Genomic DNA, 14,724 nt, shown 5'->3' on the forward strand with positions numbered 1-14,724 from the left:
CTGACCAATAGGGTATTAGAGACAGAGTGTATTAGATCAGTGCGTGTGAAAATTCTTAAATCTTCCTACATTCAAGTCCTAGTCTAAGTTAGATTACAGAAATTCGTACAGGTAAGATACTTCTGCGTCTCTTCCAATAGTTACCAAATTGTAATATTCTATCTCACTGCAAAATTATTTGTTATACATATATATTTTATGAAAATATTGTAAATTTTTTTTATACACTGATAAGTAATATTTATGAGAGATATTCAAAGAAACTCGTTCGTTTTTTAAATTTTCTTCTATACAATCAAATGTTTGGGTTTATTATCTATTAAAAAAAGTTAATTGCAGAAATGATCAATTATCATTAGTTGGATAATGCTAACTTAAAAGAAGTTATGCAAAGAAACAAAATTATAATAGTAACAAAAATATCATCATAAATATATTGCGTAATGTAATCATCAGAAGACTATACTATACGCTGCCATTTTTATCAGAATATCGTTTATCATTGTCACCTTCTTTTTAAGACTTCACTTTTACACACTACACATCGAAAGAATATATGTTACTTGTTAAAAAAATGAAAAAGCATAGAACTTATAATACTGGAATAGGAATGCTAGTGTAGAACTGTGAGCAACATAATAAGGACAGAAATATCTTTCTATCTTGCTCAATTTCATGAACTTTTGTCCATGAAATAATAATATATAATGATGAAATGGTAAAAATATATATATCAAGTCCTCTCTTTTTCTTTAATTATTAATATTTCTTTAAATTATTATGTAGTATCGCGTACTATCATAAAAAACTTTGGTTTTATATTATATATAGATATCATTAATACATTATTATAAAAATTGATATACATTTATTATAATTATATGGAATATGTAAAATTGAAAAATCCTTTTTTTATGCTTTTTTCACACGAAAATAAAAATAATTTATCTAAACGTATAATAAATATTTTAATTATTATATACATAGTTAAATAAAATGCTTTTATTTAATCTAAATTGCTTTTAACAATTTGATTAAAATTATTTCTATTTTTCCGATTCTGTTTCTCACATTTACAAATAAGCTGTCCAACTCATTATTTGAGTAATCACGCGAAAAAGCTTATCTGCCTTTCTATATCAATTCTATATCAATTCATTAGATCATTGTTAGGCAGACATTGTTATAACATGGTCGACAGATGTACCTTAAAATTTAAAAAACGGATTCACATTCACGAACAACGTATTTGTCATCTCCTTATCATGCAATTTGTGCTTCGCAGATGCAACAGCTTGAATTATGAATGTGTATATTGTTTCAAGTATATGTGAAAAATATCTGCGTATATTTCATATCACTTGGAACAGTTAAACACTGCATTTATTCTCGTACGATGTTACTATAATGCACTGTAATATACAAATATTTTGATATCTGCAAATGTTTTTTTGGTGTACAGAGGTATTATTTGCATACTGCGTATGATAATTTTACTTATATGAAATAATCAAATGAAATATAATTTATGAATGCAATTCTTTAATGAACATATGTTGTACTGAATCTCTATAAAACTGCAAACAAAATTTATGTTTTAAGCTAATAGAATTTAACAAAATCCACATATAAACTATAATTTATTGTTAATTAAATCGAGTTAAATGTTAATATAAAAAATGTTAATGTAAAATAAAAAATATATAATATTAAATGAAATTAAATTCTTGATGAAAAATATTAATTTTTTAACTCTATAATTTAATTTAATATTCTTTTTAACTATTAAATTAAGTTTAATAAAAGAAATTATTCTTTATAAAAATTAAAAAGAGTTTTCTAAAATTTTTAGTAAGAAAAATTAAATTTTCTCTCCTTAAATAAGTTTCTCTTAAAAGTAATTTTTTATACGCTTTTATCCTTTTTCTATTATTCCTTTATACGCTCTTTACTTTTTATGAGCCAGTCTATATTTCTTGAAAGATACGAATAATTTCACAAAAAAAATGACTAAAAAGATTTATAATTATAATACACACAAATGTGTATGTTGAGTCTATAAAAGCGCGATATAATATATACTATATCAATGACGCAGTATATCATGAGCGTATTATTGCATCTCTTCTTCGAATTTTTGAAGACGTGATCAGTTTTGCGCGGTGCTAAACATGTAGAACGTGATAAAAACTCCTTAGCACATGATAATATGAATAACATTATGAAGAATATTTTTACCATTATTTTTTTGTCTCAAGAAAGAAATTTAAAGTTTTATTTGCAAAAACAAATCTATATATAAGCAGTTCGATAATATTTAGTCAATCAAATTTCAAAAATTTTCACTTATATATATATATATGTATATATATTAAAAATCTTTTAAAAATTATAAACATAAAGTGTAGTATAAAATATAAAAAATATAAAGAAGTTGTAAAGTATTCATTTTAAAGAAATTATTAACTGTGTATCTCGTCTGCAATATTTCTTCTTTATCTATAAATTGCTCTCTCCAATCTATATATTGTTATATCATTATTTGCAAGAATAACAAATGCGGTTTTTTATACACACAAAATAGAGACGAGAAATGAGAAGCATGTAGATCACAATATTGTTACAACATTGTAGATAGAATCGGCCGTGTCGGAGAAATTACGCGAATACTGACATGAGACGCAACAATAAATAACGTCGCTCTTGCTGATATTTTTCACCCGTCTTCGCGCAACAGCTTCGTACGCGTAAAGTCGACCATTTACTTATCTACTGCTACTGTGTGCGAGGTGCGAAACCGGGTTAAGGTTAAAACATGTAAGCGACGGGGGTAACCATGTAACTATCACATCGCCGTGCCGCGCCGTCGTGCAAGCCATTGACGTAAGAGTTGTGACCGTTTTCTGGCTGTTTCACGGGGGTCCGACACGAATACGGAGCCCCAACGCACGCACGTGTAAATATAGAAGACATCCGTCACGCACGCGTGCGGTCTGGTGGAGACCGTTCGATAAAATGCAAAATACACGAAAGTACAGACGAATCGATCCACTAACAGCCGGGAAATACGTACGACTGTATGTTCAGCTAGGATTTCTTAGGCATGGCAAAAAATGTATCAACTGAATGTTTCTTTTAAATGATCATCGATGTACTTCGTTTTTAAGTAAAATATCTCGCGTTGGCGCGCAACGGATATCGTCGAATTAAATAAATTGTCTCTTTGCTTATATATTATTTCTCTTCTACCTCTACTTATATTTCACTGCTTACATTATGTTGCTTTCATATTATTCTCTGCTTTTCTTGTATTTACTATTTTTCATTTTAAGGCTACTTATTATTTTACACTTGCATGATCATACGTAGGCTGAAAATGCTCGAATAAACAATAAGCTTAAATGTCAAAATTTTTTTATTGTCATTCTAAAATGTAGAGTTGATTTTGCCATCATAGATATAATTTTATATGACACGATTATACGCTATAAATAATTAGATATGCACGCTATCATATATCATTGATTCATGACACATATTTACGTCGCTCTAAATGTTGTATGTTGCGTTGGTACGAATGGATATGTAAGATGCAATTTTAGTAATAAATGAATATTTTTTTTCTTCGGTGCGATAAGTTTAAGAATAAAAGCATTCAAACAAATATTTATAATACTGAATATTTGTTAACATTAGTTAACAAATTAGATTGCATATATCTGAAATATTATTACTACACATATGTCGTCATCATATATCGTTGCACAAGAAAAATATTTGTGGAATATTAATTTTTTTATATAACTATTAATATTCTTGAAATTTTAAGACACATCAGTAAAAATAACATACTGTACTACAATAAACACACGAAAATTATCCCTAATCGATTTAAGCTAGAAATAAAGTATTTAGAAATAACAATTTTTTCCAAACTTTCATTGGATTAGCAAATAATTTTTTTTACGTATACTTAGTTCCCGTTTTAGTTAATGTAATATTTTTTTCATGTTTAAACACTTGATTATCAAGACAAAGTTTTCAATATGTAGACGTTTACCAATAATTACTACATAATATTACTTATCCTCTCATTTGTCCTTATCAACAGCGTTTTTTACCCGATATCGGGAAAAGTACTAAGAAGGGAGTAAAATATCAATTGCAGCAAACTTTCATCGCATCAGTTTTTAACTCTCGGATTGACTAATTGTATAAGTAATAATTCGTAAAACCGGGAATAAGATAAGATCTATCTTAATTTATATTAACGTACTTAAGCAGTTCCCTCATAGTTTATTTATTATGTTAGTAAAATTAGATATCATTCTTGTCAAATTGATATAATTGATAAAAATCTGTTAGAGATTACATGTATTTAAATCCAATATACACGTGCGCAATTTTTCTTTTATCATAACTTATATATATTGATAACCGTTCAACTAATTGTTATTCTTGTTGTGAAAGAAAAAATTTCAACTAGCTTATGATAAAAATAGTATGTGAATAAAACAGAGATATGCGAAAGAAGATCTGTCTGATCGTTGCGTGTCGATTTCTACTATGTAAACGTATCCTTGACCCTATGTCTATGTGTGTGTATATATATATATATATATATATCTCTCAAGAAAAAATTGATTAGAATTTCTTAAAAATTATAGTTATAAGCATGTGTGCTCTTATTGAATTCAATAAATGTAATATAATATAAGAATATTATATATATACACCAACAATGCGTGCACTCGCGCTACGTAACATTATCCGTTCTTAGAAGCAATTTTTACGTTTACAGTGATGACGATAAATATGAATATCACAATATTGTGATCAAGTTATTATCAAACTTCATAATCAACGAATATCTGTTTTTTAACAATATCTTCTAAACAATTTTTTTATTATTCCTAAATCTTTTAGGTTTTTGAAAGTTTTTTAAATTTTAAGTTTTTCTGTTTTTTATTGAGTACTCCCCGCACGCACAACAATGTAGTATCAAATTAAAAATCTCTAGAAAATATTTTATTATTTGTTTGAAGTCAATTTGATGATTTCGACGTCGAATTGACATCAATTCGATGTCGATTTCATCATCATTTCTCACTGGGGTGTACTCATCATTAAATATTCCTCGATGGTCTTGGAATATGCTACATATCCTATAACTAGATATATCTATAACTATATATGCGGCTAAAAATCAATATGGAAGGATTGAAAATTACTTACAATACCGTACTCAACGATTTTTTCACTATTATGACAAAACCGAACAGGCAACAATCAAAGCCCAAGCGAGAATCTCTTTTTTTACAGTGACGCAATCTCTGGTAGATATGATCTCTATCTATAGCTCATGGTAGATTAAACAAAATATAGCACATCTACATCAGAACAGCTTGTGTTTAACCAATATCCTGCACTTCATTGAACATAGTCTAGCCTCTTAAAGAGGTTCGTAGTATAAGTTACGTCCTTGGACGTCGCTTCTCGAGTATGTATGTAAATTGGAATTAATTTCGCGGCCGTATCATTGCGTTGGTTTGTGCACGCATACGGAGTCTCTTCGACACGTGTGCTTTGTCGATATAACGTGTAAAACACGCATAAAAAACCGCGTATCGTCGTGATGAAATTTTACAGCTTTCTTCTCACGTGTTTAGGTGAACTTGGATACTAATCATGTAGCGATAACGCGTTTCATAAATAAAACTTTATCTTTACGATTTCGGTGACGCGCTCAGAAACGGATCGTATAATCGCTCGGAATTGAACGATCTCTCACTCTCTATTATATTCGTGTCGCCTTATATACCGCGACCTGTGACGCGATATGTTAGTCGCCTGGAAAATTTGCTAGTCGAAAGACAACGTCTCTATATTATTAGCAATACTATATTCCCGACACCCAACACCATGGACGAGTCCAGTGGTAAACTAATTACAGTATGTTATACTATATTAATTCAATTTGCGTAGTATTTCTTTTCTAAGATTAGTAATTCTAAGGTGCAGTAAAAGAAAAAAACACCGAACATTTTTTCTTCACTTCAAGAAATGACATTGAATCAGGTTATTTAATAAGCGATAAAGAGATAGCGTAGTTGTATTAATTTGCATGCAAGATTAAAAAATACATTATCCGAATTCATCAGGTACAGTTTTTTCCGATATTAATATTGTTAACGTTGATATAGTTTAAAATGGAATTAGCGGTTATGGTAATTATTATTACCAATTATTATAGGTGCAGTATATGTGTGCAATGTAGTACACACGATAATTGTATTGTTTTTCAGAGCATGTCGCTTATAAAAATAGACTTTCGCAATTTCACTTTCGCGATGTAAAAGTGGAATCAGCGTTTTTTTTATAATTATATCAATAACAATGTTATTGGATTTATAATTAATTATAACAATAACGATTTCCTGCTGACGTACGGATGGATGTGATGAATATCGATCGTCTCGTATTAATGTCGTCACGGCTTATCTTCGCTTTATAATCGTTTGCATATAGCCTACTTTGTAGATAATCGAAGAATATTTATAGTCACTCAACCAATAAATTATGTAAGAACGATAAGTTCAGTTGATGAATTAAATTTTTGAATAATTTATCAACTCGACGATGAATTCGAATTAAATTATGTATTAGTAGCTGCTATTTATACTATTTATTATATTTTGCATTCGCAATTGATTATGATATTATAACAGTTAACGCGATAGAAATTTTTAACGTTAAAACAATCGAGATTATAAAAAATCTAGAGTTGAAGATCATGGGCGTGCTGGTTCTTCCGTTTTTTAAATGAAATGCACGCACTTTTAATTTACGCTATCAGTTATATTTTATTTATATAGGGAGAGAGTTTAACTCTCCTTTAACTTTTCCTACGTTGAGCAACTCCAGTTATGTTCGACTTCAACTTTTCTATGTAGTTCAAGCTAACTAAATTCGAATCATACCACGCATTCCATTTCATTTCTTTTATTAACTGTGAATATCTTTATTGCGTCGTACATGTTAAAGGGTAATAGTAAAACGGTTAATGTCTTTAAGACGAAAATATATCAGAGTGCGTTTGCTTGCTAATTTGATTCGAGAATATTATTTTATTACTCAACTAATTTTGACGTCACTGCTTGTCGCCCTTCTTGATGTTTACAAGGGATGGATGAGTAATGAAGTATACGAATAACCTACTTTCGAAAGTAGCGTGATTTTTATCAAGATTCTCTCAGCATACAAACGCTTTCGTCAATATTATCGGCAAATGCCATCTTAATAAAATTGTAATTTGCGTCAATAAAATTCGCTATGACATCTTTTAAGGAAAAAGGGCGTATGGAAAGTTTTTGTACGCAAATTGTTTCTTATTATATTCTACGAAATGCATTCATCAAATACCGTTATTAAACTCATAATTGTGTAAACTCATAATTCATTGAAAGAGAGATATTTGAGTAAAGATATATTTATATATTAAATACGACGCAAAATCAAGCTAAATAACGTCGATAATTTATGTTTCACTTTACTGTTAGAAGAGTTACTAATTGGATAGATATGTTAATAATCATTTGACAATTATACATATTTATAGATTAAGTAATAATTTTGTAACGTCTGATAATTGAAACGGCATGTTCAATTAAGTACTATACGCTATTAAATTTTAATAGCAGTAGACTGCTATCATATTTATGACAGTTGTTGTACTAACATCATTCATATTAAGCGAAACGATCCCCAACTTCACATTCACGAATGTCACCGCCTACAAATCAAGTGATTGATAGTGACGTGCGTTTGTCTCGCGATCTATTTTTAACAATGCCAAATCATGCAAAGTATTCTGTCCTACGTTACATCGCAAACACTTTTTCATGTTACCGTCAACCAGGGTTAAGAAATAACTTATTAATTGTAACGTCGTTACAATTATTTTTTTTATAACAAATAAATAACATTAAATTTCCTTATTTGTAATATTAATAGTAACGCACTTATTTCTTTTTCAATAACGGTAATAAATATAAACGTTATTCTTACTATTACTTTGTATATATATAATATATGTACGGAATGTATTATAAACGAGTTTCAAAGAAGAGTGTTATTTCTGATCATGTTGTGATTAATCACAACCATCCCAAGCTGAATAATAAGTCACGATAACGTCAAAATGATATTGAAATAAATTATAAATATATTAAAAATGACATTTAGTGATTATTTTGAAGTTATCTTGATATTATTTTGATGACTTGTGTTCTGCTTGAAATCATAATTACTATAGATTAGGGTATCGACAGTGTAACCTTTCTCTAGGACAGAAACGTAAAAAGTGAAAATTTTTATATGTGTATGTGTACATGTATGTAAAAATTTTTAAAACAATTTAATAAAAAACGTTCTTTTAGTTGTAAGTAAGTAACTGAGAAATTACATCTTTTAAAAATCTGAAAAAATTCTCAAAAATATTTTAATACACGTAATAATATGATACTATAAAAGGATATGTTTAGGTAATAATAATGGAATCCCTTTGTAAACAAATTTTTTTCCATAACAAAATGAATTTCAGTTTAAATAGTATAAAACAAATATAGTTTTAAGATATTTCCCTTTACATTTAATTTTTTATGTATTAGTACTGAATTATTGATTAGTGATCGTACAAAATTTAATGTTAAAAAATTAATTACGTTTTTATTCGGAAGTACGAGAAAAAAATTCATGTCTACAAAAAATAATGTGTATATTTTGTAATTTTAACTGCAAATGTCAAAAAAAGAAAAATTTTTTAAAACGACTACCTTCCATCTTGAATGCAAAGCATATAATACTTAATTTTTTTTATCTTTAACTTTATACAATAGGTATATGCATTAACATGACACATGAAGTGGTTATATGTATTGTATTTGAAGATTGACGAAAGAGAGAGAGAGAGAGAGAGAGAGAGTGTGAACAAAGAATAGGCTTTTTTTCTATATTCGTTCTGTCGGACGATATATGTATTACTAAAATTTTTCAAAAAAGTATTTCTTGTTTTAGCTATGTCTCTGGAGGAATCACGGAGATCACAACGTCCGTACCGGTACGGAATGGTCTTGCTATGCGTCGGAGCACTTATCAACTGGTTGGGTTTAGCAGAAAATTATGTTGAACCAGTGCGTTACGTTGGTGTCGCCTGCATAGTTGCTGGGGCTCTACTCATTTGCGCCGCAATGTGCTGTTGGCTACATGCACCGCCAACTAGGACGAGCACGCACACGCAACACACGAACCATCCGATTACAGCACAGGTAATTCAGACTGTCAATCTGGCGAATTTATTTGCTCCATCAAACAAAATTGTCGTTTAGTTCGAATTGAACTTGGAAGAAAGCCACTTCAAAGAAGGAATTAGAACTATGAATGCCATGACTCATATATCAACACAAATCTATATTACCGGTTTTCTAATTAATTAATTATTCGTTTCTTTGTAACTTTGCCTTCATTAATCATTGCTATCACATAACGTTTCGTATACGTGTGCTTTTAGAATACGAGCAATAATTATTATAATTAGTTTCTTGTAGTTTACAAATGTCATCACGTAATCCCAGAATAAACATCATCAAATATCGTGATATGTGATTGTACGATTTATTATAATTATTAAACTTACAAAAATTAAAAAAGACGTAACAACAATAAATTACAATTCTAACATTCCAAACTTCCTTTCTAATTAAAACCACTTCTTGAATCATATTTTAAATCTTAATAATTATTACTTTATATATACATTGTGAAATATCGTAAAATTATTAAAGTAATTAATCATTATATTAGTTATCTCTGAGTTTTATCTTTTTTTTCGTAATATATCTGTGCCATTAAGAAAGAAGAAATTAGATTTAAAATTTTTAAAATTTGAAAATTTTAATATTTCTTATATATATATATATATATATATGTCTCTTACATATAAATATATTTATTCTTTCCCTTATTTGTTATTTATTAGTTATTTTTTCATTAATTGAATTCTTAATATTTTAAGAGAGTTTTGGATAATTATATTAACATAACTTCACCAAATATTCCAATATCGTTACTATAGCGATAATAAATGTCTATCATACATAATAAATTTCTTTAGGCCTGATCCGAAAAGATGCGGGTCGTCAATGCGGTTGAAGGCCCCTGAGATTAAAACATTTTTAGATCGATCCGGGTCAACCCCCTATTATAGACCACAAGGGAACGCGTATTATCTATAGATATATTCTAGCCTAGCAGTAAGCCGCAATTACCAGCGACGGTGGACAGAATAAGAAAAAGCTTAATAATATACCCACGATCTATATCTCATACTTTTTTCCCCTGTCGAACGGTGCCCAGCAAGAGCGAGAGATATGAAAAGAAAGAAGAAGATAAAAATAAAAAGAGTACACTTTCATACATATCAGATAATATGTACATCATGGTGTTCATAAATAAATCATTAAAATGTTGGGCTCAATGTTGGGTAAACACGACCTGCGTTTCTTGCTGGTAAAGCATGAGCCTGGATGTTTGCAGACATTGTAAAAATTTCAAGAGAGAGAGAGAGCAACAGATGCACTCTGATCGCGAGACTTGTAAAACCGCGTCATTCATGCACATCCATGGAACGGCGCGAAGTCACGATTGCATCACGCGTTACTATCATTTCCTCCTTTCGATTTCGAATGACGGAAATATTACTAACGATTCCACGGATGCCTTTGATTTTCCTCGAATCCGGTAATATAATACATCCTCCTTTGTAAGAGATCAGCATTATTGTCAATATATATAAATACTATTGATGATTCATACTCTTTTTTTCTTCTATTGCGATATCTATTCAACGTTATCAGCACGCCTAATCAGCATTTATCTACTATTATTAGAAATAATTTTAACATATCGTAAGAGACAATTTGAAAGTATTATATAGTCAGTCCATTAGCGTTCCTTTATAATGCGAATTTTACACGATAATAATATTTAATATCTAATGTTACAATAACTAATAATCATTTAACGAGGTATAATATTGACAGTAATTAGTATTTATCTAATAAGATATAATTGAATTATATTGTAAATCTTTGTTTTTCTTTCTTTTATTACAAAATATATGTATATTTTGTTTTTCTTTCCTCTTTCTTACTTTTCTAGCCAAAGCTATTTTTAATCTGTAAGACATTTCTTTCTGTGGAAAATTATCGGCGAATATTCTTTATGTAAAATAAACGGCCTGTCCATTTTCAAATGTTTGCCTGTCCGTTCTTTATGCTTCGTTACATTGTATATGCAAAAAAGATATAGTGCACGTCGGCAAAGGAGGTCGTGGTAGAGTCTCTAATGTCGATTGCTGCTATAAGGATATTCACCCGGAAACATATACTGAGCTATATTTAACATTACTTATCCTTGAGCATATATATTGTATACATTTGGTTAAAATTCATAAAACATCTCTCCATCTACAATCATACATATTTTTATTTCTTCCGTTTGCAATCTGGATCTTTCTTGTTCAGCCCAAGAAATTTTTTACTATTCTACTAGATTTTCAAGAAATATGAAAAAATTCAAGGTTATTTTTCAAATTTATATCAAATAGTTTTTTAAATCAAATGATGAAACCTTTAGAGTGGATAAAAATTAAAATTTGGGGAGAAAAAATTCAGACGGAAGATTAAATCTAAAATAAATTTGATGTCTCTCTCTCAAAACGCTGTATCACGTACCACAAGAAATGTTCGCTGTCAATTACGCAACTTCAAATTAAGTCTTACACATGTTTACTTCTTGATTATATTATTGAGGAACGTTTGAGACGTTGAATTATTACATTGTCTCGACTTTATCCACGCAATTCTATCAATTCTTACGAAGTCAGATGTTTCCCAAGTTGAGAAAGTCGATTTTCTGCAACAGTACTATTTGATCCTTAGAAATTCATTTAAATCGATGCGTAATTAATTTTCTCATGAAAGTTTGATAACCTCTGAGATAACGCAACTCATCGCGACATTGCATTCTGAAGAAGGAAATTAACTTATATGATGTTAGAGAAATGTTTTATTTATCATTGAAAAACTTGGTAGAATAGATTGCAATTGCAATTTCTGCATAATTTTCTCATCTTTTAAAATTCTTTGTATAAATTTGGAAATTATTAATTGCTTACGCAGTTCGATTACGAATCAGTTGATTACTGAATAAAATTTGTCCATCTTTTACGTAACAAGCACGTGCTACAATGATTTCAATTTATCCAATATCATTATTTTCTCGCGATTCGATTATCATGACTCGATGTATTTATACGCCGAAGTGACATGTATCGGTAAGAAACATCATCTTCATATCTGATATGTCCAAATATAAACAGCGTGGAATGTTGTTTCTGTGAATTTTCGAGGTCACGTTAGCGCCTACAGTTGAGCGATAATCGATCACGTTTTAGGAGAATAAAATTTCGTGTAGCCACAAAAGAGGAGACCTCGGGGTCATAGCCGTTCACCTCGCCGTTTCCACTTAGACTCATTATGCAATTTTCCAGTAAACCTTTTTTTACCACCATAAATAGCCACGGCTATTCTCGTCGAACGCGCGCGCGCTCGCGTCTCGTACGTCACCCTACGTACATACATATATTCGCGTGCGCCCTTTCGCGACTTACATTCAGCCGGCCACAATGCTTCCGAGAGAATACCGAGAGAGCTAGGTACGTAGATATCTATAGACGACCTACGACGAATATAGCGCGATGTACACTTCCGGGTGAATATCCTTATAATGCAGCATGTAGAATATCGCGGGAACTACGGGGCCGGCACGTCGCGATCTGGATACTTTAAATAGACTCCGGCGACGATGTATTTCCACGATGATTAATTGTGCAACATATTTTTCCTCGAATGAATGTACCTACGTTCGCTATCATTGGGGAATTTGAATTAAACATCATAGTTGCAAAGTTGCTTCATAAATTATTAAATTAAACAAACAAGTTTTTTGAATCACTTAATTTAAGTACTACTTTTACGAATTTTTGAAGCTATATATGTGGAAGACAATAATAATCATCTACTTTCACATCTTAATTACTTAATAAAATTTCTGAAGTTATAGGCTAATTATGTGAATTAAATATTAACAGTTTTTAAATTAAAAAAAGACAGTTTTATTGATCTTCGAGTAATAGCAATCAAAATAATAATCGAATAAAATTTTGAGCGCAATTATTAGAACAAACCTTTCTAAAAGATTCAATAACAAACGATTAAGATCCAAATAACTGACATAAATTCTTCAAGTTAAGTAAGAAACGTTCAAATGTGTGCGAAAATAAGCAATGAAGCTATGCAATCTGGCAAAATTATGCAATTGAATTCTATGATACGCTGAAGTTAATTCAACCGATCACCTCCTTTTAAAGATCGATGACCCGATCCACGTGATTTCCATCGAGGAACCGCCTGGCGTGTCGAGGCAGAAACCACCGGATTATGAAGCGGTGACGGATGCACCGCCCAGCTACGATGATGCTATCAAGCTAAATCCTAGTCAATTAATCAGGTTGAGCAATGGCAGCACGCCGCCATTATCTTCAGGACAAATTATCCCGACAACTATCAGTATCGTCTCGCCAACCCTAACACCGCCACCACCATATGCGAGGTGAGAAATCCTTTTATTGTATTTAGGCTGCATCCATGTCTTGCGAAACATGGATCACTAATGTTATCTCCCAATAAAAAAAGGACATTATTATATATTTTTATTTTAAATACATTTCTTTTCTTTTAAATCAATAATATTGATTAACCACGCTTATTTCGTGATACCAAGTATCTCGTACTTAATTTTATCAGAAACATTTAAGTCTTGATAACTTTGAAAATAATTTTAAAAAAGCAGTATTTCCTGAAAAAAAAATTTTTAACGCTTGTTTGTATTTAGCAAGATTTAGAAGTGATAAATTTTAATACTAATATTTTATTTATACTTCTTACAAAGAATAAATTAAATCAAAATAGAAGTCAATCTCATATTGGCGGAATCAGACCTAAAAATACATAATTAAGTTTTTCACAAATTCAACAAGATAAAATTAATAACCAAACTTCAGTAGTTCCTATATATTCTTTTAGCGAGAACGAAAAATATGTGTTCCTATTACGAGTTGATTATTCATTTCTATTTTGTAACCACAATACTGATTATACCCGCGATTGTGTATTTATAATAATAGAATTTTTATAATTAAATACGGCAGATTATTTCTAGATTTGTAAGAAGGACTAGCCTCTCGAACGAGTTTCTTTCTGTTCCAGGTGAGATTAGAGTGTTGAAAATGGAGACCAAAAAAAAATGAATATACGCAGATCTGCGACGTGAATGAAGATGTACACCATTGTCAATTGCAAAGAGCGATCACGTCTATGGACTGCGAATAATACGATCATACGACAATTCCGTTGTTTGCTCCCGTCGATGCTCTCGAGATGCGTAACGTATACGTATAGCTGCGCAAAATGTGAGGGAGAAAAAGTTGAACGATTCAAGAAACGCTCAATATTCCACGATCAAGATTTGAGAGAAGATCTCTTCGCGATGGCTAAGATATTAACCATTTAGATTTATTATCTATTGAATTTAACTGCGAATCGG

The 14,724-nt window shown here is 30.3% G+C and overlaps 1 protein-coding gene across 2 annotated transcripts; it reads left to right on the forward strand.

Moving 5' to 3' along the window:
- Positions 1 to 14,724, forward strand: LOC108775295 (uncharacterized). Of its 2 annotated transcripts, XM_018541608.1 has the most exons (4): positions 1 to 111; positions 9,076 to 9,326; positions 13,490 to 13,731; positions 14,388 to 14,724. In XM_018541608.1, exons 2-4 carry the CDS (start codon positions 9,078 to 9,080, stop codon positions 14,389 to 14,391), a joined length of 495 nt encoding a protein of 164 aa, XP_018397110.1. In that variant the 5' UTR covers positions 1 to 111; positions 9,076 to 9,077; the 3' UTR covers positions 14,392 to 14,724. The 2 variants fall into 2 exon arrangements, with proteins under 2 accessions (XP_018397110.1, XP_018397111.1); XM_018541609.1 differs by lacking the exon at positions 14,388 to 14,724 and having other exon boundaries at positions 13,490 to 13,735.

The sequence above is a fragment of the Cyphomyrmex costatus genome, unplaced genomic scaffold (genome assembly GCF_001594065.2).
Source record: "Cyphomyrmex costatus isolate MS0001 unplaced genomic scaffold, Ccosl1.0 scaffold296, whole genome shotgun sequence".
Classification (NCBI taxonomy): Eukaryota; Metazoa; Arthropoda; class Insecta; order Hymenoptera; family Formicidae; genus Cyphomyrmex; species Cyphomyrmex costatus.